This window comes from Ursus americanus, unplaced genomic scaffold (assembly GCF_024610735.1).
Source record: "Ursus americanus isolate L20-20 unplaced genomic scaffold, mUrsAme1.1.p SCAF_96, whole genome shotgun sequence".
NCBI lineage: Eukaryota > Metazoa > Chordata > Mammalia > Carnivora > Ursidae > Ursus > Ursus americanus.
The window spans coordinates 223,922-251,038 of record NW_028273678.1 but is presented as its reverse complement, the minus strand read 5'-3'; the positions used below and the strand labels follow the sequence as shown (position 1 = coordinate 251,038).

The following is a 27,117-nucleotide window of genomic DNA, read 5'->3' as shown; positions in this document are numbered from 1 at the left end:
GTAGAGGTTGCAGCAACCCCTCGGAAGCAGCCGGGTTCTTCCCCAGGATCTCGGGGGAAAAGAATCAACTTGTTGTTGGCAGACTCAAGACAGGATGCTGTGATGATGGCCTGTCATATCAGGGACACTTATTTAATGGCTGAAGAGAGCAATGCCAGTGATTGCTTCCAGGGCCCTCCTAAGCCCTCCTGGATGAGTTCTCTCACAGTTGCCCGTTTTCACTCTGCTTCTGTTGCTCTCCTGTGCTACATGGGACCTAAGAGTGGGCATTTGTGAAGGGGAATCTGCTTCATGTAACTCTTTCTCTTCCTTTATTTGCAGAAAACCAAATTGATCAGGAGGGACCGAAAGGACAAGAGTCAGTTGCCCCCAGGTAATTCTGAATACTTGGGGGCTGTGAACTCAAAAGTGGCACCCAGGGAAAAGCAGAAAGTGCTGAAGAGAGCTATATTATCTATTCGGTCGACAACAAATTATCCATTTTCACCATGTTTTCTGATTTTTTGTGGTACTTGGATTGCTTCCCACTTCTTAATTACTTCTCTAGTTGAGTAACCCACAGTCAGCTGACCCAGGTAAACTAATATGTAACAGGGATCACTGAGCTCGCTCATTCTCTCCTCTGTGCTTTATTGAGAGATGCATGTCTTCTTTCTGCCTGTTAGATTTATCATGTTGACATGTGTTCCTAGCAAGAACATATCACAGCAAGAAGACAAACATATACTATCATGCCAGATATCGAGAGAAAGAGGCCTTTCTGGATGAGATAGCTGGGACAGTCACTTGGCCACAAAATGCAGAACTGGATGCCATTTGACAGGAAGGGGGAAAGCCACCATTCTGAGACTCTGTATGTAGTGAGTCATGACTGGATGGCACAGAGATAATTGAGGCTCCTTCTTCACAAGCTTGCTACTTGGCCTGTGCGCTGAGCACTTACTGTCCTTTCTATCTGCTGCTCCTGTGACAAACAGAGCTGTCGCACTCAAACAAGAAGAGTTGTTTCTCTCTTGAATGGGTCAGCCTCTCTGCTTTCTTGACCATTCCTTTGTCCCTTCCATCAAAGTCAGACAGGACATAGGATTTCAGATCCCTCTCAGGTTAATCTTCGGTTGTCCCCACCCTGCAGGCTCAGTGGACAGCTGCTAGAGGTGGTAGAGCAGGACGTCTCACGGGACTCTCCAGATAAACACTACTTGACATATTCAGTTCTTCCCGACCTGTCTGACTCCTACTGGCCTTACAGGAGCGCCGCCATCTTCTCACCTGAGGACCTGGAAGTCTGTTCCTCTCTAGAAGTGGCCAGTGAGTACTCCATTGTCAAGGTGATAAAGCTCCAACTGGACACCCACATAGATCTCCTGTTCTTTGTATCCCAGACCTCTGCTGTGCCGAGAGAGGTCATCCCTGTGGGGAGGCCCTGTAGAGACATATTGATCTGAACTGGACTCTAGGATTGAGTTTTAAGCACAGATGTCAGGTGTGTCAGGGAGCTTTGCTCCCTTCCTAGTCCCAGGGCATGCCCATGTCATGTTGGGTTCTCTGTCAGGTCATTGGGCCAAAGGAGGCAGGACAAACTCAACTCACCTCAGCAACATGACCACAGAAGTTGTCTGTCAGACCTAATTTGGATGAAATATATCTTCTCACCTTCAATAGCTCTACGTTTCATCTCTGAGCCAGGTCCTTTACGAATCTATGCCTGCCACTGTCAGTTGGCATTCTTGTCCTGGGTTAACTGGTTTTGCTATTCTAAACCCCGCTTGTGTCTCCCCTTTGGGTTGACTTGTCTTCCTAAACAGTTGTCTGAAAACCCACCCTCAGTGCCTCCACTGATAGCTTGTTTGTGTGTTTCCCAAAGCAGAGCTGTGCTTTGCATTCCCCCACCACACGAACTGAGCCAACATTCTCTGTAGCACCAAAGACTCACTTTCATTTGAGGGTTTGTCGTTGCATTCCATCTGTTCACTCTCAGTATATAAATTCCAGTAAGTCTTCAACAAGCAGGCTCTCTGATGAGAGAAGGCTGAATTCTGCAGTAATCCTTTTAGAATGCTCAGAGGCTGGATCCCCAGAATCTGTATGAAAAAGATAAGTACAGTGTTTGTACAGACTTAAGACAAGGGCAACCGTGATGATGATCTCCTAGAAAAAATAAATTTTTCCCAATGCCTCAGGCCAGGAAATCAAGCCACTTATCATAAGACAATATCAGAAGCACCCTGAAATATTCTTCTGACTAAACCTGTTCTCACATTGAGCATATCTGAGTACCTGGCTAGCATTAGACACTAGATTATTAATGTACAGAGCAGGATCTGCTTAATGACCTCCCTGTCTTTATGTATTTACAGAAAACCAAATCTCTCATAAGGAGGAAGAAGACCAAGACCCGATAGGCCCCAGGTAACTCTGAAGAATCCTGGGTTGTTATTTCAGTGGTTAAACTGAAGGACTGCATTTCAAGGAAGAAACATAAACTGCCAGACATGCCTGTTTTATCCGTTCTCCAATCACAAAGTACCTTTGTTTAACCATGAAGTGTGGCTTCACATGTTACATAGTTAAGTTCCATTTACTGACCCCTTCACTTCAATAACCTGAAGGGCGTGGAACTTGGTGAATTAGCAGTCACTGGGATTCTCTGCATTCCCCTGTTCTATCCTTTTGGTAAAACGAGAGTGAGAGGCCTATATGCCTCTCCCTGTTAGGTGTTACCACACTGAGGATATATTATAGCCAAAGAATACCTTAAAAAAGCACTCACGTCATAAGAAAGAGGCAACAACGACACAAGGTCTCTCCATATGGATGTTGTCTTTTAAAGCCTGTGTTCACTTGGTCACCCAAGGTAGTATCAACAATATTTATGCAAAAGTGTTGAAGCCACCTTTAGGATTCCCCATGTGCGCTGTGAGCTATGTGTTCCATTCCATAGTCGTTCAGTTTGTTGCTCAGAAGCTTAGCTCTGCGGCCACTATCCTGAGCACCTTTTGTTCTCTATCTGTCTCTACTGCCCCCACAGCACCCACTCTCTGCCCCTGTAACAGGAGGATAGTTTTTGCTGTTAATCACGGCTGTGCCCCTTTGTTATAAGTATACTTCTCGGCCTCCCATCAAAACCAGTAGGATGCTGGGGTGTCTACTTTTCTTGTGTTAAACTTCAGATTTCCCGACCCTCCCAGGCTCACCGCAGAGCTGCCAGAGGTGGAAGAGGATACCCCATGTGACTCTCTGGATGAATGCTATTTGACTTATTCGGCCCTTCCTGACCTGTCTGACTCCCTCGGGACTTGTAGCAAGGCTGACATCACCTCATTCGAAGATCTGGACATCTGTTCTGCTCTGGAAGTAGCTAGTGAGTCCTCCATTGTCAAGGTGATAAAGCTCCAACTGGACTCCCAAGTTGACCCCCTATTTTTGGGATCCCAACCTCTGGTTGTGCAGAAATGTGTCATCGCTCTGTAGAAGCCCAGTAGACATAAGGATCTGAGTCAGGCTCTAGGATACACTTTTTAGCACAGACCTCAGGTGAGTCAGGCACCTGCCCTTTGTTCCTCATCTCAGGCCATGCTTATGGCTTCTGACAGAAGTTAGGACATTCGATTCAAGGCAGATGTGACAGCTAACACTCACTTGTGGTCCACATGCAGAGGTCTCTGTCTTTGTTCCTGATTTCCATTAAATATCTCTCTTCATCTGCAATGCTCTCATTTTCATAGCTGAATATTGTCTCTTGAATTTTTGTACCTGTCCAAAGATGTTGGCAGCCTTACCTACATCTTTCGATTTGTTGTTTCCCTGCCTGACTGCTCTGACTCCCAGTGTCTGTGTCCTCTATGTTGGCTGTCTACACTGAGTTGTCATCAGAGTATCAGGTCATCAACACCTCTGCCATCAGCTTGCTCGTACGTTTCCTTGAAGCACAGCTGATTCTGGCCTTTGCCCCTCCCATGCATGGCTCATATGTCTGTAAGCACAAAGAATTGTACACAAAAGGTTTCTTTTGACATGAGGGTTTGCAGATTCCATCCATCAGTCTGGTCTCTGTGTCTAAATTCCCTTAAACCATTTATCTCATGGCATAAGGTAATGAGAGAAGGTTGCACTAAGTTTTTAGAATGTAGGTAAGCTGTTCCCCAGAATCTGTGGCAAAACACACGTTTCACGCTGTACACAGACTCTTGAGATGTGGCTCTACCACAGCAGGGAGCTCATGCCCAAAGGCTCAGGAAAGCAGACCAAGGCACATTCCCAAGACACTACCTGAGGCTTCCTGGATGGTTACTCTCATAATATCCTGCTGCCCCGCTAAGCGGCGCACAGTCCGTGTGCTAGTTGTATCGGATACTTAATTGGAATGTACACATGGTGTTGTTGAACGTGACTGGCCCTGTCTGTATTTATTTGTAGACAGTCATAATGATCTTGTGGAGGAAGAAGACCAAGGACGGATTTATGCCAGGTAACTCTGAAGAATCATGGGCTTTAATGCAGTGGTGATGTCTGGGGATCTTGGCTCTCGGCAAATCTAGAAACTGCTAAATGTACCTATTTCACCCATTCAGACACCCATAAAATGGTCCGTTAGCAATGTTCTCTGTTTCACAGTGGTACTCATATAGGCCCCTTTCTTTATGCGTCCCAAATTTGGAAGCTCAGGCCATTGACACAGGTATACTAACCAATCACAGGATTTCTTGCATTCTCACGGTCTCTCTTTGTATTGAGTCCAGCCTAAGATGCACATCTGTCTCTGCTGGTTTCGCATTATGACGTTGGCAAGAATTCATGGCAAGAAAAGTGTGTAAAAAAATTGATATCTCAGTGTTTAGACAAGTAGGCCTCGGACACACGAGCTTTCTAGGAATCTACAATGCTGCCAGTCTGGGGTTGTCTTGGTGCTTTCTGTAAATGTCAACAAAACGTATGCAAAAGTGTTGATGCTGGTTTTATTGTTTTCTGAGCGTGCTGTGTGTTGTGACTGCTGTGTGCTGGGGTGGTTCAGACTCCTTCCCTTTAGTCTCCCATTCTGGCCATGCTCTGGGCCCCTCTAGCTCTTGCTCCCTCCCTGCCTGCCTCATCTATCCCCAGTACATCCACACTCTGGCCCCAGATGGAGGCAGAATGGTTCATGGGAAGAAGACTTCGCATTTCTTTTCGGTGCCGCCCAAAGCAGCTGGGACTCCATGTTGACTCAACTTTCTTGTTGCATCTCCAGTCCTGCCTGTCACACGAGGCTCCACAGGGAGCTACCAGTGGCAGAAGACAATGAAGACCCGCAGGACTCCCTGGATGACTGTTATTTGACTTCTTCATTTGGCCATGACCTGCCAGACACCTGCAGACCTTACACAAGTGCTTCATTCACATTTGATAAGCAGGAAACCTTCTTGGGTCTGGATGTGGGTGGTAAGTACTCCCATTGTGAGGGGCACAACACTCCTGGGTGGAGGGGAGGTCAGGAAGACTGTCTTCTCTATATCCAACAACATAAATCGGCTGAGACGTGCATCCTTGCCAACAGATCCTAGAGACTCAAACTGGTTAGAAATCTGCTCTTGGATTTCATTTCAAAAACACTGGGTTACCTGGGTGGCTCAGTTGGTTAAGCATCCAGCTCTTGATCTCCATTCAGGTCTTGATCATAGGGTTGTGAGTTCAAGGCCCACGTTGGGCTCCACACTGGGCGGGGAGTGTATAAAAAAAAAAAGGCATCATGTGGGTCAGACAATTTTCCTTTCCTTCTGTCCCAGACTTCCCTCTGCCACCAAGCCCCCTCCCAAGTGCAGGCCCTTGGTACCAAGTCAGTTTAGAGAGGAGAAATGCAGGGAAAAGAGTAAAACCTTCAGCCACCACAATGTCAACTGTAGATATCTGGGTAACAGGACTCTTTCTTTTCTCTCCTTTTTCTTTCCTGCTTTCATGCTTTCTTTCTTTTTGTAAGAACCGACTTCTGCTACTCATGAGATTCTATTGCCAGTTGTATATCTGGTGTAGTGTCCTGCAAACTCTCTGGCTCTCCACACAGATTTGCATGTGCTCCATATTTGCAGCATCTGTGATATTGTTGCTGAGATCAAAGTTTTGGCTTCTGGGGAGCCCAGAATGCTCAGCATTTAGATAGACGATCCCGAGCACCCAGTCCTAGCTGGACCCCGTGGTTCAGTGAAGCCGAAGCTCTAGCCCTGGTTTTCCATCCTCCACGGATGGTGTCCTTTCCACCCTGTGTGCAGCTTCAGTGATTTTCTCCCCGTCAAGTGTTGCTCTCAGTAGCATAATGTCATGTAAATGATCAATGGTCCGTGCACCTGCCGTGGGTATTGGCCTCATTCTGGAGCAAAGCAGAGTTGTCCACCTCTCCAGAATCTTCAGAAAGTGCTGCCTTCTCAGCAAGACCCCCTTGGGTCACACTCGCACAGGAGTGCAGGCTAACACCCAATTCTCATTTCTTCCCACTCAGGCTACAATTCGGACTTTGCCTCTGGGAGAAGCATTTGCGTTGTTAGCCAAATTTCCTTGCCATCAAATCGCCTTGTAGGAGCAGCAAGGAGTCTATGAGGTTCCTCACTGTGTCAATGTTGTCTAGTGAAATTGGCCATGAAACATTTTGTTCCTTCATCTTTTTGGTCAGTTAACAGTCTCTCCACCCTAGCACCACCTTCTCCCCTGTTTCCCATTTCTCTCGGAGGGGCCAAAAAGCAAAGGCCTCCTCACGATTACAGCAATTCAGGAAGCAGAAATGAAACACACAGTTACTTTGCTTCGTTTGTCCGCCACGTCCCTTTCCGTGCCCGCTCAGCAGCAGCGCTGTCGTGCTGGAGCCCCTCATGTCCTCAGAGGTCACTCTCCAGTTGGTGTGGCATCTCCTGTGAGAGCCGAGGGTGCTGAGGCTCAGCAACGTCATGTCACTTGCCCAGGACCCCTGGCCAGTGGTTAGTAGGATCTCAGACCCGCACCAGCTCAGACTGCCCACTACTCTCCACTCAGTCCTGTCAGGGCCTGTGTGGGGATGGGGTTGGCCCTGTCCTCTCTGCTTTTGTACCAAATTATTGGAAACAGTTGTAAATGTAAACAAAAAGGTTGCAAGAGTGCCCCCAGAGATCCCTGTGACCCTGCCACACATCTGCCAACTCCCACCCTGTGAGTCACTCTGTCCTGTGAGCAGAGCCAGGGGCTCTTCCAGCCCCTCTGAGAGATCAATGTCTCCATGAGGCTTCATCCAAAAGCAGTGAGAGCTGAGAGGTCCCGGGCCTTTTCTGTTGTGACGAGGGGGGCCCAGGAGGCTCTTCACTTGGCTGCCTGGCACCCTTCTAATGCTGCACAGCACCCACTGACAACTCCTTCTCCCCATGCCCTAAGAACTCTCTAGGACCTACTCTCTCTAGGCTGTAGGAAGAAGGTTACGACTAACGGAATGATAGAAATGAACTTGTGTGCCCATGCCAAGGCCTGGTGGACTGAAGGGGGTGATTTTCACCTCAGGGACTTTACAGGCTGGGCACCTGCCGTCCCAGTATCCCTAGGCTAGGACACAACACTGACATCTCCTTCATACACGTGATGTTTGCCTTTGTACCTGCTCGCAGGGTGGTCTCTCAGACCGGAAGGAACATCAGACATGGGTGTTCTGGGAGTGCTCAGCTAAGGAGCCCTGGGGTGGATCCCATTGAAATCTCTTCTTGCTTCAGCCCCGATGCAGGCTCCCTGTCACCAGGGCCCATCGAGTGGAAACGTGACTTTCCAAAGGGCAGAGGTGCAAATGTCTGGAGCACAGACACAGCCAAGCACTCAGGTGGCCAATTCTCTGCAACAGCAGCTGGAACAGCAGTTGGATTGTGGAGACAACAGAGCCAGGCTCGGCCTCTCCTCTGCCATCGGGAGCCTGGATGCCAAGATGGGTTCTGGGAACCAATGGCCGCTCTTCCAAGGTGAGAGGGACGGGGAGTAGGAAGTTCTACTCCCTGTGTTGGTTGTCACAGGCTTGTGGCTGGAGGCACAACGGAGTGAGGTCGAACCCCATGATGCTCCAATCCAGCGAGGTCAGCAAGAGCCCGGTGTTTAGTATCAGCTCTGCCCCAGGTCCTGGGTTTGCAACTTTCTGGCTCTATAACTGGCCAACTTATTCATCCTCTTACCTAGTTTCCCCTCTGCCCCTTCATCGGAAAGCGCAAAACTAGTATCTCCATTCCATCGATACGGGAAAGAAGAAACGGCATAAATTCTAGGGGGCCTGATTCAACAGAAATTGCTTGACAACATCTATGAATTTGTCATGTCTAATTTGTGGGTCGCTGTGGGGCTTTAGCCCTCGGCAAATGGTTTCGGGGCATTGTTTCATGGGGGATGGGGCAGTTGTCAGAGGCTCCACTTTCACTGGACCCCATCTTCCCTGGCTTTCTCAGAAAGGCTCGTGTGCCCAGTTTTCTCTCCTATGACATATTCAAGGCAATCTTCCCTGTTCGGTGCTCACAGTCACAATGGTAATACTGGCCTCACAACACTGTCTCCCACTTATTTTTCTTTTTTCCCTTTTCTAAGGACATAAGTGGCCCCTTTCTTACATGAAGTGCACATGTCACTCTCTCCTCTGATCCTCCGTCTAGTTCATCATCTCCCCTCATCTCCGGGGCCTCGTCCCCAGCTTCCTCTTCATCAGGACCCACCTCTGCTCAGATTTCCTAAAGACTGAGCTTTCTGACCTTCCCCTGTGTCGTGCGTTCCTTACCCTCCTGCATTCAGTGCCCCTTCCTGGAGCCTGGGGTGGCCTGGGGCTCCTCTGTCAGAACTACCTGAGAAATGGGGAGATGTAGTTCTCAGGTGGAGGTGACATAAGCAGCAGACTATGGCACCGGGGAGAGGCCCCAGAGAAAGAGCTCAGGGAATGTTCGGGGAAGCACAGCCCCGACAAGGGCCTTAGAACTGGTGTAAGGTGGTATCTCAGTGTGGATTTGATTTCAATTTCCTTGATGGCTAATGATTTTGAACATTCTTTCGTGTGTCTGTTAGCCATTTGTATGTCTTCAAAGGAAAAGTGTCTATTCATGTCTTCTGCCCATTTTATGATTTGTTTATTTGTTTCTTGTGTATTAAGTTTGAGAAGTTCTTTGTAGACCTTGGATACCAGTCTTTTATCTGTAGTGTCATTTGCAAATATATTCTCCAATTCCAGGTCTGCCTTAGTTTTTTTGACTGTTTCCTTTGCTATGCAGAAGCTTTTTATCTTGATGAAGTCCCACAAGTTCATTTTATCTCTTGTTTCTCTTGCCTTTGGAGATGTGTCACGAAACACGTTGCTGTGGCCGATGTCGTAGAGGTTGCAGCAACCCCTCGGAAGCAGCCGGGTTCTTCCCCAGGATCTCGGGGGAAAAGAATCAACTTGTTGTTGGCAGACTCAAGACAGGATGCTGTGATGATGGCCTGTCATATCAGGGACATTTATTTAATGGCTGAAGAGAGCAATGCCAGTGATTGCTTCCAGGGCCCTCCTAAGCCCTCCTGGATGAGTTCTCTCACAGTTGCCCGTTTTCACTCTGCTTCTGTTGCTCTCCTGTGCTACATGGGACCTAAGAGTGGGCATTTGTGAAGGGGAATCTGCTTCATGTAACTCTTTCTCTTCCTTTATTTGCAGAAAACGAAATTGATCAGGAGGGACCAAAAGGACAAGAGTCAGTTGCCCCCAGGTAATTCTGAGTTCTTGGGGGCTGTGAATTCAAAAGTGGCACCCAGGGAAAAGCAGAAAGTGCTGAAGAGAACTATATTATCTATTCGGTCGATGACAAATTATCCATTTTCACCATGTTTTCTGCTTTTTTATGGTACTTGGATTGCTTCCATTTTTCTTAATTACCTCCCTAGTTGAGTAACCCACAGTCAGCTGACCCAGGTAAACTTAATATGTCACAAGGATCGCCGAGCTCGCTCATTCTGTCCTCCGTGCTTTATTGAGAGATGCACGTCTTCTTTCTGCCTGTTAGATTTATCATGTTGACATGGTTTCCTAGCAAGAACATATCACAGCAAGAAGACAAACATATACTATCATGCCAGATATTGAGAGAAAGAGGCCTTTCTGGATGAGATAGCTGGGACAGTCACTTGGTAACAAATGCAGAACTCGATGCCATTTGACAGGTAGGGGGAAAGCCACTATTCTGAGACTCTGTGTGTAGTGAGTCATGATTGCATGACACAGAGATAATTGAGGCTCCTTCTTCACAAGCTTGCTACTTGGCCCGTGCACTGAGCACTTACTGTCCTTTCTATCTGCTGCTCCTGTGACAAACAGAGCTTGTCACACTCAAACAAGAAGAGTTGTTTCTCTCTTGAATGGGTCAGCCTCTCTGCTTTCTTGACCATTCCTTTGTCCATTCCATCAAAGTCAGACAGGACATAGGATTTCAGATCCCTCTCAGGTTAATCTTCGGTTGTCCCCACCATGCAGGCTCAGTGGACAGCTGCTAGAGGTGGTAGAGCAGGACGTCTCACGGGACTCTCCAGATAAACACTACTTGACATATTCAGTTCTTCCCGACCTGTCTGACTCCTACTGGCCTTACAGGAGCACCGCCATCTTCTCACCTGAGGACCTGGAAGTCTGTTCCTCTCTAGAAGTGGCCAGTGAGTACTCCATTGTCAAGGTGATAAAGCTCCAACTGGACACCCACATAGATCTCCTGTTCTTTGTATCCCAGACCTCTGCTGTGCCGAGAGAGGTCATCCCTGTGGGGAGGCCCTGTAGAGACATATTGATCTGAACTGGACTCTAGGATTGAGTTTTAAACACAGATGTCAAGTGTGTCAGGGAGCTTTGCTCTCTTCCTAGTCCCAAGGCAAGCCCATGTCATGTTGGGTTCTCTGTCAGGTCATTGGGCCAAAGGAGGCAGGACAAACTCAACTCACCTCAGCAACATGACCACAGAAGTTGTCTGTCAGACCTAATTTGGATGAAACCTCTTTTCTCACTTTCAATAAGCTCTACATTTCATCTCTGAGCCAGGTCCTTTACGAATCTATGCCTGCCACTGTCAGTTGGCATTCTTGTCCTGGGTTAACTGGTTTTGCTATTCTAAATCCTGCTTGTGTCTCCTCTTTGTGTTGACTTGTCTTCCTAAACAGTTGTCTGAAAACCCACCCTCAGTGCCTCCACTGATCGCTTGTTTGTGTGTTTCCCAAAGCAGAGCTGTGCTTTGCATTCCCCCACCACACAAACTGAGCCAACATTCTCTGTAGCACCAAAGACTCACTTTCATTTGAGGGTTTGTCGTTGCATTCCATCTGTTCACTCTCAGTGTATAAGTTCCAGTAAGTCTCAACAAGCAGGCTCTCTGATGAGAGAAGGCTGAATTCTGCAGTAATCCTTTTAGAATGTTCAGAGGCTGGATCCCCAGAATCTGTATGAAAAAGATAAGTACAGTGTTTGTACAGACTTAAGACAAGGGCAACCGTGATGATGATCTCCTAGAAAAAATAAATTTTTCCCAATGTCTCAGGCAAGGAAATCAAACCACTTGTCATAAGACAATATCAGAAGCACCCTGAAATATTCTTCTGCCTAAATCTGTTCTCACACTGAGCATATCTGAGTGCCCGGCTAGCATTAGACACTAGATTATTAATGTACCGAGCAGGATCTGCTTAATGACTGCCCTGTCTTTATGTATTTACAGAAAATCAAATCTCTCATAAGGAGGAAGAAGACCAAGACCCGATAGGCCCCAGGTAACTCTGAAGAAGCCTGGGTTGTTATTTCAGTGGTTAAACTGAAGGACTGCATTTCAAGGAAGAAACATAAACTGCCAGACATGCCTGTTTTATCCGTTCTCCAATCACAAAGTACCTTTGTTTAACCATGAAGTGTGGCTTCACATGTTACATGGTTAAGTTCCGTTTACTGACCCCTTCATTTCAATAACCTGAAGGGGTGGAACTTCGTGAATTAGCAGTCACTGGGATTCTCTGCATTCCCCTGTTCTCTCCTTTTGGTAAAAGGACAGTGAGACGACTATCTGCCTCTCCCTGTTTGGTGTTACCACACTGAGGATATATTATAGCCAAAGAATACCTAAAAAAAATTCACATCACGTCACAGGATGAGAAAGAGGCACCGACGACACACGGTCTCTCCATATGGATGTTGTCTTTTAAAGCCTGTGTTCACTTGGTTACCCAAGGTAGTATCAATAATATTTATGCAAAAGTGTTGAAGCCACCTTTAGGATTCTCCATGCGCGCTGTGAGCTATGTGTTCCATTCCACAGTCGTTAAGTTTGTTGCTCAAAAGCTTAGCTCTGCGGCCACTATCCTGAGCACCTTCTGTTCTCTATCTGTCTCTACTGCCCCCACAGCACCCACTCTCTGCCCCTGTAACAGGAGGATAGTTTTTGCTGTTAATCACGGCTGTGCTCCTTTGTTATGAGTATACTTCTCGGCCTCCCATCAAAACCAGTAGGATGCTGGGGTGTCTACTTTTCTTGTGTTAAACTTCAGATCTCCCGACCCTCCCAGGCTCACCGCAGAGCTGCCAGAGGTGGAAGAGGATACCCCATGTGACTCCCTGGATGAACGCTATTTGACTTATTCGGCCCTTCCTCACCTGTCTGACTCCCTCGGGAATTGTAGCAAGGCTGACATCACCTCATTCGAAGATCTGGACATCTGTACTGCTCTGGAAGTAGCTAGTGAGTCCTCCATTGTCAAGGTGATAAAGCTCCAACTGGACTCCCAAGCTGAACCCCTATTTTTGGGATCCCAACCTCTGGTTGTGCAGAAATGTGTCATCGCTCTGTAGAAGCCCAGTAGACATAAGGATCTGAGTCAGGCTCTAGGATACACTTTTTAGCACAGACCTCAGGTGAGTCAGGCACCTGCCCTTTGTTCCTCATCTCAGGCCATGCTTATGGCTTCTGACAGAAGTTAGGACATTCGATTCAAGGCAGATGTGACAGCTCACACTCACTTGTGCTCCACATGCAGAGTTCTCTGTCTTTGTTCCTGATTTCCATTAAATATCTCTCTTCATCTGCAATGCTCTCATTTTCATAGCTGAATATTGTCTCTTGAATTTTTGTACCTGTCCAAAGATGTTGGCAGCCTTACCTACATCTTTCGATTTGTTGTTTCCCTGCCTGACTGCTCTGACTCCCAGTGTCTGTGTCCTCTATGTTGGCTGTCTACACTGAGTTGTCATCAGAGTATCAGGTCATCAACACCTCTACCATCAGCTTGCTGTAGGTTTCCTTGAAGCACAGCTGATTCTGGCCTTTGCCCCTCCCATGCATGGCTCATATGTCTGTAAGCACAAAGAATTGTACACAAAAGGTTTCTTTTGACATGAGGGTTTGCAGATTCCATCCATCAGTCTGGTCTCTGTGTCTAAATTCCCTTAAACCATTTATCTCATGGCATAAGGTAATGAGAGAAGGTTGCACTAAGTTTTTAGAATGTAGGTAAGCTGTTCCCCAGAATCTGTGGCAAAACACACGTTTCACGCTGTACACAGACTCTTGAGATGTGGCTCTACCACAGCAGGGAGCTCATGCCCAATGGCTCAGGAAAGCAGACCAAGGCACATTCCCAAGACACTACCTGAGGCCTCCTGGATGGTTACTCTCACAATATCCTGCTGCCCCGCTAAGCGGCGCACAGTCCGTGTGCTAGTTGTATCGGATACTTAATTGGAATGTACACATGGTGTTGTTGAACGTGACTGGCCCTGTCTGTATTTATTTGTAGACAGTCATAATGATCTTGTGGAGGAAGAAGACCAAGGACGGATTTATGCCAGGTAACTCTGAAGAATCATGGGCTTTAATGCAGTGGTGATGTCTGGGGATCTTGGCTCTCGGCAAATCTAGAAACTGCTAAATGTACCTATTTCACCCATTCAGACACCCATAAAATGGTCCGTTAGCAATGTTCTCTGTTTCACAGTGGTACTCATATAGGCCCCTTTCTTTATGCGTCCCAAATTTGGAAGCTCAGGCCATTGACACAGGTATACTAACCAATCACAGGATTTCTTGCATTCTCACGGTCTCTCTTTGTATTGAGTCCAGCCTAAGATGCACATCTGTCTCTGCTGGTTTCGCATTATGACGTTGGCAAGAATTCATGGCAAGAAAAGTGTGTAAAAAAATTGATATCTCAGTGTTTAGACAAGTAGGCCTCGGACACACGAGCTTTCTAGGAATCTACAATGCTGCCAGTCTGGGGTTGTCTTGGTGCTTTCTGTAAATGTCAACAAAACGTATGCAAAAGTGTTGATGCTGGTTTTATTGTTTTCTGAGCGTGCTGTGTGTTGTGACTGCTGTGTGCTGGGGTGGTTCAGACTCCTTCCCTTTAGTCTCCCATTCTGGCCATGCTCTGGGCCCCTCTAGCTCTTGCTCCCTCCCTGCCTGCCTCATCTATCCCCAGTACATCCACACTCTGGCCCCAGATGGAGGCAGAATGGTTCATGGGAAGAAGACTTCGCATTTCTTTTCGGTGCCGCCCAAAGCAGCTGGGACTCCATGTTGACTCAACTTTCTTGTTGCATCTCCAGTCCTGCCTGTCACACGAGGCTCCACAGGGAGCTACCAGTGGCAGAAGACAATGAAGACCCGCAGGACTCCCTGGATGACTGTTATTTGACTTCTTCATTTGGCCATGACCTGCCAGACACCTGCAGACCTTACACAAGTGCTTCATTCACATTTGATAAGCAGGAAACCTTCTTGGGTCTGGATGTGGGTGGTAAGTACTCCCATTGTGAGGGGCACAACATTCCTGGGTGGGGGGGAGGTCAGGAAGCCTGTCTTCTCTGTATCCAACAACCTAAATCGGCTGAGACGTGCATCCTTGCCAACAGACCCTGGAGACTCAAACTGGTTAGAAATCTGCTCTTGGATTTCATTTCAAAAACACTGGGTTACCTGGGTGGCTCAGTTGGTTAAGCATCCAGCTCTTGATCTCCATTCAGGTCTTGATCATAGGGTTGTGAGTTCAAGGCCCACGTTGGGCTCCACACTGGGCGGGGAGTGTATAAAAAAAAGAAAAGGCATCATGTGGGTCAGACAATTTTCCTTTCCTTCTGTCCCAGACTTCCCTCTGCCACCAAGCTCCCTCCCAAGTGCAGGCCCTTGGTACCAAGTCAGTTTAGAGAGGAGAAATGCAGGGAAGAGAGCAAACCTTCAGCCACCACTATGTCAACTGTAGATATCTGGGTAACAGGACTCTTTCTTTTCTCTCCTTTTTCTTTCCTGCTTTCATGCTTACTTTCTTTTTTGTAAGAACCGACTTCTGCTACTCATGAGATTTTATTGCCAGTTGTATATCTGGTGTAGTGTCCTGCAAACTCTCTGGCTCTCCACGCAGATTTGCATGTGCTCCATATTTGCAGCATCTGTGATATTGTTGCTGAGCTCAAAGTTTTGGCTTCTGGGGAGCCCAGAATGCTCAGCATTTAGATAGAAGATCCTGAGCACCCAGTCCTAGCTTGACCCCGTGGTTTCAGTGAAGCCGAAGCTCTAGCCCTGGTTTTCCATCCTCCACGGATGGTGTCCTTTCCACGCTGTGTGCAGCTTCAGTGATTTTCTCCCCGTCAAGTGTTGCCCTCAGTAGCATAATGTCATGTAAATGATCAACGGTCCGTGCACCTGCCGTGGGTATTGGCCTCATTCTGGAGCAAAGCAGAGTTGTTCCCCTCTCCAGAATCTTCAGAAAAGTGCTGCCTGCTCAGCAAGACCCCCTTGGGTCACACTCGCATAGGAGTGCAGGCTAACACCCAATTCTCATTTCTTCCCACTCAGGCTACAATTCGGACTTTGCTTCTGGGAGAAGCATTTGCATTGTTAGCCGACTTTCCTTGCTCATCAAATCACCTTGTAGGAGCAGCAAGGAGTCTATGAGGTTCCTCACTGTGTCAATGTTGTCTAGTAAAATTGGCCATGAAACATTTTGTTCCTTCATCTTTTTGGTCAGTTAACAGTCTCTCCACCCTAGCACCACCTTCTCCCCTGTTTCCCATTCCTCTCGGAGGGGCCAAGAAGCAAAGGCCTCCTCAGGATTACAGCAATTCAGGAAGCAGAAATGAAACACACAGTTACTTTGCTTCGTTTGTCCGCCACGTCCCTTTCCGTGCCCGCTCACCAGCAGGGCTGTTGTGCTGGAGCCCCTCATGTCCTCAGAGGTCACTCTCCAGTCGGTGTGGCATCTCCTGTGAGAGCCAAGGGAACCGAGCCTCAGCAACGTCATGTCACTTGCCCAAGACCCCTGGCCAGTGGTTATGGGACCTCAGACCCACACCAGCTCAGACTGCCCACTGGTCTCCACTCAGTCCTGTCAGGGCCTATGTGGGGATGCGGTTGGCCCTGCCCTCTTTTTTTGTACCAAATTATTTGAAACAGTTGTAAATGTAAAGGAAAAGGTTGCGAGACTGCCCCCAGAGATCCCTGTGACCCTGCCACACATCTGCCAACTCCTACCCTGTGAGTCACTGTCCTGTGAGCAGAGCCAGGGGCTCTTCCAGCCCCTCTGAGAGATCAATGTCTCCATGAGGCTCCATCCAAAAGCAATGAGAGCTGAGAGGTCCCGGGCCTTTTCTGTTGTCACGAGGGGTGCCCAGGAGGCTCTTCACTTGGCTGCCTGCACCCCTGTAATGCTGCACAGCTCCCACTGGCAACTCCTTCTCCCCATACCTTAAGAACTCTCTATTACCTACTCTCTCTAGGCTGTAGGTAGAAGGTTACGACTAACGGAATGATAGGAATGAAGTCATAGGCCCATCCAAACGCCTGGTGGATTGAAGGGGGTGATTTTCACCTCAGGGACTTTGCAGGCTGGGCAACTGCCGTCCCAGCATCCCTAGGCTCGGACACAACACTGACATCTCCTTCATACACATGATGTCTACCTTTGTACCTGCTCGAAGGGTGGTCTCTCAGACCGGAAGGGACATCAGACGTGGGTGTTCTGGGAGTGCTAAGCTAAGGAGCCCTGGGGTGGATCCCATTGAAATCTCTTCTTGCTTCAGCCCCGATGCAGGCTCCCCGTCACCAGGGCCCATCGAGTGGAAACGTGACTTTCCAAAGGGCAGAGGTGCAAATGTCTGGAGCACAGACACAGCCAAGCACCCAGGTGGCCAATTCTCTGCAACAGCAGCTGGAACAGCAGTTGGATTGTGGAGACAACAGTGCCAGGCTCGGCCTCTCCTCTGCCATCGGGAGCCTAGATGCCAAGATGGGTTCTGGGAACCAATGGCCACTCTTCCAAGGTGAGAAGGACAGGGAGTAGGAAGTTCTAGTCCCTGTGTTGGTCGTCACAAGCTTATGGCTGGAGGCAGCAACGGGGTGAGGTCGAACCCCATGATGCTCCAATCCAGCGAGGTCAGCAAGAGCCCGGTGTTTAGTATCAGCTCTGCCCCAGGTCTTGGGTTTGCAACTTTCTGGCTCTATAACTGGCCAAATTATTCATCCTCTTACCTAGTTTCCCCTCTGTCCCTTCATCGGAAAGCGCAAAACTAGTATCTCCATTCCAACGATATGGGAAAGAAGAAACGGCATAAATTCTAGGGGGCCTGATTCAACAGAAGTTGCTTGACAACATCTATGAATTTGTCATGTCTAATTTGTGGGTTGCTGTGAGGCTTTAGTACTCGGCAAATGGTTTCGGGGCATTGTTTCATGGGGGGCGGGGCAGTTGTCAGTGGCTCCACCTTCACCAGACCCCATCTTCCCTAGCTTTCTCAGAAAGGCTCCTGTGCCCAATTTTCTCTCCTAAGACACCTTCGAGGCAATCTTCCCTGTTCGGTGCTCACAGTCAAAATGGTAATACTGGCCTCACAACACTGTCTCCCACTTATTTTTCTTTTTTCCCTTTTCTAAGGACATAAGTGGCCCCTTTCTTACATGAAGTGCACATGTCACTCTCTCCTCTGACCCTCCGTCTAGTTCATCATCTCCCCTCATCTCCGGGGCCTCGTCCCCAGCTTCCTCTTCATCAGGACCCACCTCTGCTCAGATTTCCTGAAGACTGAGCTTTCCAATCCTCCCCTGGGTCATGTGTTCCTTTCCCTCCTGCATTCAGTGCCCCTTCCTGGAGCCTGGGGTGGCCTGGGGCTCCTCTGTCAGAACTACCTGAGAAATGAGGAGACGCAGTTCTCAGGTGGAGGTGACATAAGCAGCAGACTGTGGCACCGGGGAGAGACCCCAGAGAAAGAGCTCAGGGAATGTTTGGGGAAGCACAGCCCCGAGAAGGGCCTTAGAACTTGACGTACTTACTGTCTTCTCCCTTGAGCCTGTCACTTCTCCATGGCGCCCACTGTCGTGGCCCCGACTCACCCCGCTGGCTCAGTTCCTCTCTCTGTGACTCAACTTCCACAGAGGACTAAGAGGGAAACCAGGCTCCATGCCGGGTTCTTTGTGCATTCCAGCTCTGAGAAAAAAATGCCACAGACAGGCTGACTTGTCAACAACAGAAGTTGTGATCTCACAGTTCTGTAGGTGCGGTAGAACCACAATCAAACAGGTGCACATATGGGGCCTGGTGATGCTGCCTTCCTGGTTTGGAGGTGGCCGCCTGACTCCCTTATCCTTCCAGGAGTGAGGGAGCTTTGTGGGGTCTCCTTTATAGGGCACGGATCCCTTCTAGGGGGGATGCCGACCAGATGCTCACCCCACAAAACCATCACATTGGGGATTGTGATTCACCTCTATGAACTGGGGGCGAATACAAACTGTCACGCCATGGCAGATGGCGTTACTCTGTTTTGTTCCCACCTGCTCCCCCCTGTAATCCCTCCGTGGTGTTGAACAGTCACCTGTTTCTTCCACCCCCTTTCTCATTGTCCTTGGATTTGTGTATTTTTTCCAATTTCAACTGACCAGAAGGGAGGTTAGAATATTAGGTTCCGTGTCCCCCAGATCCCTATTTAATCATTTACTGAATTAGGTACATACGTACATACAGACACACACATTTGTATCTCAGGTCACATACACGATGTATAATCCGTGTGTGTATTATCCAGAGTGTACACGTATGAAGTGCACCAGGTGTTGACGCATGTTGTGTCAACTCCCCAGCTTTCTCTTCCCTGGTTGCTCCCCAAAGGCTTCCCTTCAACTTTGATTTTAGCTGATGTCTACAGTCTCTTCCCACCAATAGCACAGCCTCTTTCCAGCCTGATTTCCCTGCCTTTGTCTTTTCTTCTCCGGAACTCTGTTTTTACCAATTCTGCTTCTCTGATTTCACTTTTGTCAACTGCAAGCACTTTGGCCTTCTGGCATTCTTATCCATGCAGGTAGTGTGAGAGAGATGAACAAAACGGGAAATAATCAAAGCGTGTCCATTGGCTTCCCCTCCCCTCTGAATACTCGGATGGCCTTGCTCCTTCTGTCCGATGTCGTCCTTTGACGTCAGTGTGGGTGGAGGATCAGAAAGATCATGAATAACAACAAATCCTGCTGATGTGCTTTTCCATCCAGAGCTGGGTTTGGATGCTTCCCTCTGCGTGAAGAACCCTCCCAAGCTGGAGGGCGATGCCGCTGAGGCCTCGAGGGACAGCCAGTGTGAGTGTCAAGTCTTTGGCCACAGGAAAGCCCTCGGTGTCATGGAAGAGAAGATTCCCAAGAGAAAACTGCAGTTAGGCCGGTGGAGACTCGCATGCAAATTCCATGTCCCTCTGGCTTAGGGAACTGAGGTAATCATACGCCCTGTGGCTCTCAGAAACAGGGATTCCTATTGCTGTCCTTCAGATGATAGCTGCACCCCCCCCCCCGACACACTCAAACTGCCTTGTCTTCCTCGTTTGGTCACTCCCACAGCTGGTGCTACCTCTGTCTGGGCTTCCGTCTGTTTCCCTAGGGACTGCCACTCTGCCAGCCCTGCCATCTCCATCACCTGGTTGCATCTGAACTCTGCTGTGTTCCTGCTGGGGCCGTCCTGAGATCCCCTCTCCCCTCCACTCATGGCCACGGGGAAGCAGGCCTCATGGCCCTCCTCGGCAGAGCAGTGTCAGTTACACATGTCGCCAAACACGAGAACTTTGCCGGAAATCACACACTTTCTCGGCTTCTTTGCCTTCCTTCCCTGCTTGCCCAACTCTGAGGCCTCATCCTCCCAGGAGCACTGTCTTAATGAGTCACTTGCAAAAGGACTCTCCTCCTGGGTCGTTCAGGGAATCTGACCTAGGAGGACACGTAACCCTCAACTTCTCCATGTGAATAAGAAGTGTAAAGCTGAGGAGAAAGAGCCTCCATGAGAAAAACTAAATGAGAACCTGTCACAGCTGGGAGTGGCACACCGGACTGCCTGGAGTTAGGTTTCTCCTCAGCCCCTATAATGTAGAAGGCACGTGTTGTGATGTGCACTGGGTTTATACGTCACTGATAAATCATTGGACACAACCTCAAAAACTAATGATGTACCATACACTGGCTAACGAAACAGAATAATAAACAAGTAAAATAAAGAATGAAAGAAAAAAAGAAAAAAAAAAGAAGAAAAAAATAAATATTACATAGATACCCAGAGTCCAAAACATAATCTCTTCCCTGATCAAAGGTCAAAGAATTTAGTGCTCTACTCTTATGACAATGAAATCCACAGTTCACTAGTCACTGAGTGGATTTCACAGCCCCCTGCAGGTTCACTGCAGATTGAAAGAGAACATTTTAATCAAATTTTGTCCTTATACAACATCTCAGTAAAGAACCTTAGGTCTCATTCTCCTATGTTAACCCATTTGCAGGTCCTTCTTTATACCAGGGTAAACACTGAGAGACTCTTTCTTTAGGGAAACTTTGGAAAAGAAGGGATGAGAATCTAGAGAGCTAAAACGAATGCCTTTTCATTTTCACTTCAGAGTTTGGTGAGTCTCTGCATTGAGAATAGTCCTAGAAATGCCCCAAGGGCTATCCTGTGTGAGATTACCTTCAGAAAATGTTGGCGTCCCTGAGTGAAAATGACTAGGGCCATGGTAACACCCCTGCTCTCTTTTTGTGAATTCCCCTTTGAGTTTCTCCTCCTTGAGCTCTTTCCTCTGCCCCTTTGGGCTTGTTCCTCTCCAGCCAAGTGACCAAGAATGTCTACTGCTTGCCCACACCTCCAGATCAGAGGCTTTCCTCTCCCTTCCCCCACATGTTTGCACAGGGCCTGAGCCAGGGTTTCAGGCCAGGGTTTTTAGACACAGGTCACATGGCTTTAGGAGGTCCTCATCTGCACATGGCAGAAAGGAACTTGGAGATAGGCTGAGGCTCCTGTTGGCTCTGATTCTAGAACTCATTCCATAGCCTGGCCTCCTCCTCAGAAGACTGGGACAAGGGTGAGAAGGGGGTGTGTTTGTCGGCCAAGGGTCCCCTCCTTCCTACAGCAGTCTGTTTCTGAATGTGTGTGCTGGGTGCTAGGTGCATCCCTCTCTGGGAGGCGTGAGAAAGCCATCACTTGGGCTTCTGATGAAGGGGGCTCAAGAGTGAAGTGGCTACTGAAGAAGGGGTAGTTGGGATCTGGCCAAAGCTCACAGCAGCCTTGAGCTGGGATATCACCAGGCTCCTGCTGGGGGGTGGGGGAGCACAGGGGTCCCTGGATCCTGCAACACAGGCTGACGCTCAGTTTAGCGAGGTATTACTTCTGACCTGTGGCTCTCACTCTCCCCCTCAGGCTGCCTGCGGCTCCCCCTTTAGGCTCCTTCTGGACAGGGGTTCAGCTTGCTCCTGGCATCTGTTACCAGGTAGCCACCCCTCCAGGCTCAGCCATCTGACCAAGACTCACATTTGATTTCTCTCTCTTTCTCTCTCAGATACCAAGTACTTCAGAAACTAAGAGATTCCTCATGTGAAGAAAACCCCATCATAAACCCCATCACAAAACCCCATCATTTTCCATTTGATGAAAAGAAATCTAGAACAGCAAATCAACTTAAAGCCCAAACACAGCACAGGTGGGATCCTTTGCTGAGAATCAACATCACAATCACAAGCCATTCTCTGTGATTTTGACTGCAAAAGACTGCTTTGATGAGAGAGATTCTAGCCTTCAGCTCCAGTTGTGAGAAATCCCTCAGGAGACCAATGCCTGACTAGATGACACAGTTTTGACAGACCTTAAGTCTTGCTGCTCTCAATTCCACCCTGCAGAGAACCTGAGTCAGGAGCACCATGGAGAAAGACCACAAGTCAAACTGGACATTCTGGGCCACCAGATGGGCTGCGCTAGGAGCAGACAGCATTAACTATGCAGTGTTCTTGCTGGTAAGGTTTAGCCTGAATTTGAGCATGAGGAAGTTACCAGACAACTTGAGAATGTAGATCATTGAACAAGATGACTGGACTTTCTTCAAACAGTCAGTGTCACCACATAGAAGAGAGGACACAAGCGAGAAGAGATATTTTCGGTTCCAAAGGACTAAAAAGAATGTGTTCCTTTTTTTTTTTTTTTTTTAGTCCTTTTGAACCCAAAACATCTCCTCACCCTTAGGTGGCTGTGTCTGCTGGTGCTGACATTTCCTTGTTTGTAGGGGACAGTCAGATGTCTTGGCTTAAGGGTCTACATCCTGAAGTTGTCTGATCATTTCCTCCTGACTAAATTCAGCCTAACCCTCTGGCCAGGACACTCCATAGTTAACGCTGTGTGTGTCCCAGCTCAGCCCACCCGGAGACCAAGAGGGTCCAAGTTTGCCCATCACCATTCTTGTGACAGCTTCATTGGTTACTTTGCTATGGAGGGCCTATCAGATCTGTTCATAGCAGGACACATGATTTTCTTCTAAAATTAGCATTTTGGCAAGGGGTTCTCTGAGAATGTATGAAGATCTTCTTCTCTAAAGTCTTTTTCTAAAATTTTGCCATCTGTAATGATCCCTGTGGTGCATCATAACCGTATCTGTGTTTGTACATTGGAAGAATTCTATCTAACTTTATCCTTCCTATACAATGTGTATTTGCTGGCATTGTGCTGTGGAAAAGAATATTTCCTCCCCATTCTATATCATTAAAGTATTTGTTTTGACAATCATTGTGCACTTGTGAATTTTATTTAATTAATATGTTCAAAGAGCCAATATATAGTACATCTTTAGTTTTTGATGTAGCGTTCAACGATTCGACTCGTGTGTTTTTTGCATCTGGTGCTCTAATCCCTACTATCATGGTTGATTTGATGTATCAGGGTATACAGTAAAGTAAATCGTCTTGGTTCTCCTCACCATATTTAACACTGAGTCTCCATCTCTTTTAGGCTATAGTTAACTTATGGGGGAGAAATTTCATCTGTTTGTCGTTCTGTGGTATTTGCTTTCTTTTCTTCTCATGTGTGCCTATATGTGAGTGTGGTGTTTAAGAAGGTTGTAGAGGTAGGGCTGAATAGTGCACCAAAAGTTTTTGGACATCTTTGGTTCCGTATTAGCTTGTCAAACTTTTCACATTCAGTTTCTAAGTTGTAAGTGACCCCTCAACCTCAAACGTTTGACATTATTCTATTTTCTCTTTACCTCCGTCTTAACCTGACTCTTCGTATACTATTGTTTCCACCCAGTGAAACAGATGCTGCTTATTCCTATTTTTCCCACCTGCTCCACTCCCAGATTTTTGTTTTACATCTACAATTGAGTCTATTCAACAGTGACCAGCTGTTCGAAAGCCAAAATTTCCCAGTCATCTCTCGTTGGGTGAAGTTCACCTTCAAAGACTCCTAGTGATGGAATCAGGACTCCCTGAGTGTTGTGTACTGAATACTCTTTTTCTACTACCTGCACACACGGACATCATGGCTGAATAGAAAGTACTTGCACGGTGAGTTTTTACTGAGTTTTTTAAGTATATTGCCCTATCAGGGAAATACGAATCAAAACCGCAGCCAGATACCACCTCACAGTGGTCAGAAGGGCTAAAATTAATGACTCAGAAAACAACACATGTTGGCAAGGATGCGGAAAAGGGAAACCCTATCACGTTCCTTCTGGGAATGCAAACTGGTACGGTCACTCTGGAAAACACTATGACGTTTCCTCCAAAAGTTAAAAATAAGAATGCCTGGGTGGCTCAGGTGGTTAAGTGTCTGCCTTTGGCTCAGGTCATGATTCCAGGGTCCTGGGAATAAGTCCCACATTGATTACCCTTCTCAGCAGGACACCTGCTGCACCTTCTGCCTGCTACTCCCCTTACTTGTGGTCTCTCTCTCTCTGGCAAATAAATGAAATCTTTTAAACAAATTAGAAAGTTAAAAATAGAGCTCCCCTATGAACCAGCAATTGCACTGCTAGGTATTTTTCCAAAGGATACGAACATACTGTTTTGAAGGGACACCTGCACCCCGATGTTTATAGGAACAATGTACACAATAGCCAAACTACAGAAAGAGTCCAGAAGTCCATCGACATATGAATGTATAAAGAAGATGTGGTATATACAATGGAATACTACTCAGCCACCAGGAAAATGAAATCTTGCCATTTGCAAAGACCTGGTTGGAACCAGAAGGTATTATCCTAAGTGAAGTAAGTCAGTCACGAAAAGACAAATACCATGTATTTTCACTCTTAGATGGTATTTAAGAAGCAAAACAGAGGAACATAGGGAAAGGCAAGGAAAAATAAGAGGAAAAGGAGAGAAGGAGACAAAGCATAAAAGACTCAACTACAGAATACAAACTGAGGATTGCTGGAAGGGAGGTGGATGGGGGGATGGGGTACCTGAGTGATGGGCATTAAGGAGGGCATCTGATGTCATGAGCCCTGGGTGTCATATGCAACTGACGAATCATCGAATTCTTTTTAAAAAACATTTATCTCTTTGAAAGAGAGAAAGCATGAGAGAGAGAGAACACAAGCAGGCGGGAGGGGGAGAGGGCCAGGGAGAAGCAGACTCCCTGCTGAGAAGGGAACCTGATATGGGACTTGATCCCAGGACCCTGGGATCATGACCTGAGCCAAAGGCAGACGCTTAACTGACTGAGCCACCCAGGCACCGTGAATCACTGAATTTTACCTCTGAATCTAATGATACAGTATATGCTAATTAAATGGAATTTAAATTAAAATTTTTAAAAGAAAAATATATATTGCCTTGCTTTGCATGTTTGATTGGGATAGAGAATGTAAATTGATTTTCTTTCCATTGGATATAAATTGGTCTTTTTTGGTGGTTGGGGGGACCGGTCCGTAGCTTCAGAGGAGTTTTCTTCTTCTTCTTTAAAATCTTTTAGTTCTGTGAGGATAGGTTTTAGTGTTGGCTCCTCTGCTTCTGTCTCCCCCAGGCATCCATGACTTTCTCTCTGATCCTTTCTCAGTATCTTTTATTCATTTCTGTTCTCTTGGCTGCTTTCTTTTCTGTATTCAGTGTCCACTATCCTTCTGCACAACTGTTGCCCTGATGAATCTTGTTGACCAGCCTCTTTTCCAGAGTATTTTTCTTCAGTTTTTTCCTACTTCTGCCAATTCTAGATTCTCATTTCTTATTTCTTGCCCACTTCTCTTTGGAGTCGTGTGTGTGTTAAGCGAACTTTTACCTTTGTCATGTCTACAAATGCTTTGTTAGGTACACTTAATTCAGGTCAGGATGTCATTTTACAGTTTCCCTATGTTTTGTGATTGATTTTAAGGGGTAACGTCAGTGAGCTGAAATGTTTGACTCTCTATTTCTGTTTGTTTTATTTTCTTCTGTCACCTTGGAATACCGGTCTGCTCTATCATTTTCTTTTTAACACGCCTGGGTTTGGTGGAACGAGAAACAGAAGTTCCACGTAGGAACAAATGAGTGCTATGAGTAGCTTCGTGGACTTCGGAGGTCTGGATCCTCTCTTTGGTGTAATCATTCTAATAGATGTAAAGGTCTGGGGAGAGGCGCGGTGTGTCTTCTGCTTCTGGGATCCTGTTTTCTTCCAATAGGTCCTTTCATTTCTATCAGTGGCTTCATTCTTTCTCTTTACCACAAGCCTCCAAAGGACGTTACCTTCTTCCAGGTCTGCCCCTTTGCACCGACGACTGTGCCTCCCCCAGCTGCCACCTCTGATCCTCTACACCGTGCAGCCCCTTTCCTTCAGATCCAAGTAGCTGAAGCTGTAGTCCGCAGGCCTCAGGCATATTCTGAGCCATTCGCGCTCTCTTTCTGCCATAATGCCCCTATGTTCCCTGCTGAGTTGCCCTCCCTGAAGTCTTCTGCTCTAAGTGCATGGTCTGTGCTAATCCCTCTGCTGTGTCTGGCTCCCAGACCTGGCTAAATACTAACCATCCCGAGTCCGCAGTATTGGCTGGCCCCTGGCTGTTTGGGGGCAGGGTTATGAGTGGTGTTACTGACTCTCTCGGTTAATCCCTAACCCTTTAAAGTATGTGTTGAGAGGTTCTGCTGCCATTATCCTCAGTGGACTTGTACTCTTCATCACTCTTTTCTAGATGCAGAATGTCGGGAGTACACACAAGTAGACAGAATTGTATAACAGAACATCCCCATCCTCATCAGCCAGTCTCAACAATTATCAATTTATGGCTGAACTTGTTTTACTACAATCCCACCCACTTACTTTTTCCTATATTATTTAAAGCAAAAGCCAGACATCATATTTCATTTGCAGTTTTATCTGTATGTTCCCTAAATGAGAACAGTTTTTGAAAGGATTATCATTGTAACCTTCGAAGTATTCATCAATAAATTTACAATATGTACTTTCATAAAATACACAGTGTTCACATTCCCCATTGTTGTCTTTAAGTTGTTTTCTCTAGATCAGGATCCAAACAAAATGCACAAACTGTGATCAGTAGGACCTGTCTTGAAGCCTCCTAGCAATGTGTAGATTTCTCCTCAGTTTCTCCCTTTCCTTCCTCCTCCCTCCCTCTCTCTCCCTCTGGCTCTCAACCTGCTTCTCTCTCTCTCTCTCTCTCTCTCTCTCTCCAGGTCTTGCTCTCTCCTTTTTTGTTACCCATTCTTGGAAATACTGAGGTGTTTGTTCTGGAGCATTCCCACAGACTGCATTTATAGCCAGATAGACTATAACACAATCCACCATACGTCCTCTCAGTTCGTGGTAGATTATGGAACAGTGCTATTAGAGAGAAAATGCAAGCCCCACATGGAATTTAAGATTTTCTAGCTGGAACAGTGAAAAGTAAAAAGTATAAGCGCACAACAATCAAAAATAAGCTTG

The 27,117-nt window shown here is 47.1% G+C and overlaps 2 protein-coding genes across 2 annotated transcripts in view; one reads left to right on the top strand and one right to left on the bottom strand.

Annotated features, from left to right (window-relative positions):
• The window catches only part of LOC123803656 (myomegalin-like), a 105,784-nt gene extending 89,586 nt beyond the window's left edge, over positions 1-16,198 (bottom strand). Inside the window, 5 exon segments of the mRNA XM_087860570.1 lie at positions 1,934-2,081; positions 5,595-5,688; positions 11,250-11,396; positions 14,916-15,009; positions 15,172-16,198. The gene's annotated coding sequence lies outside the window, so the exon portion shown is untranslated.
• The window catches only part of LOC123803487 (NBPF family member NBPF6-like), a 30,020-nt gene extending 7,031 nt beyond the window's left edge, over positions 1-22,989 (top strand). Inside the window, exons 6-10 of the mRNA XM_087860562.1 lie at positions 10,365-10,643; positions 14,382-14,736; positions 17,015-17,254; positions 19,467-19,681; positions 21,779-22,989. Coding sequence (XP_087716688.1) covers positions 10,365-10,643; positions 14,382-14,736; positions 17,015-17,254; positions 19,467-19,672 — 1,080 coding nt within the window. The 3' untranslated portion in view covers positions 19,673-19,681; positions 21,779-22,989. The remainder of the gene's footprint in view (positions 1-10,364; positions 10,644-14,381; positions 14,737-17,014; positions 17,255-19,466; positions 19,682-21,778) is intronic.
• Positions 22,990-27,117: the final 4,128 nt, after the last annotated feature.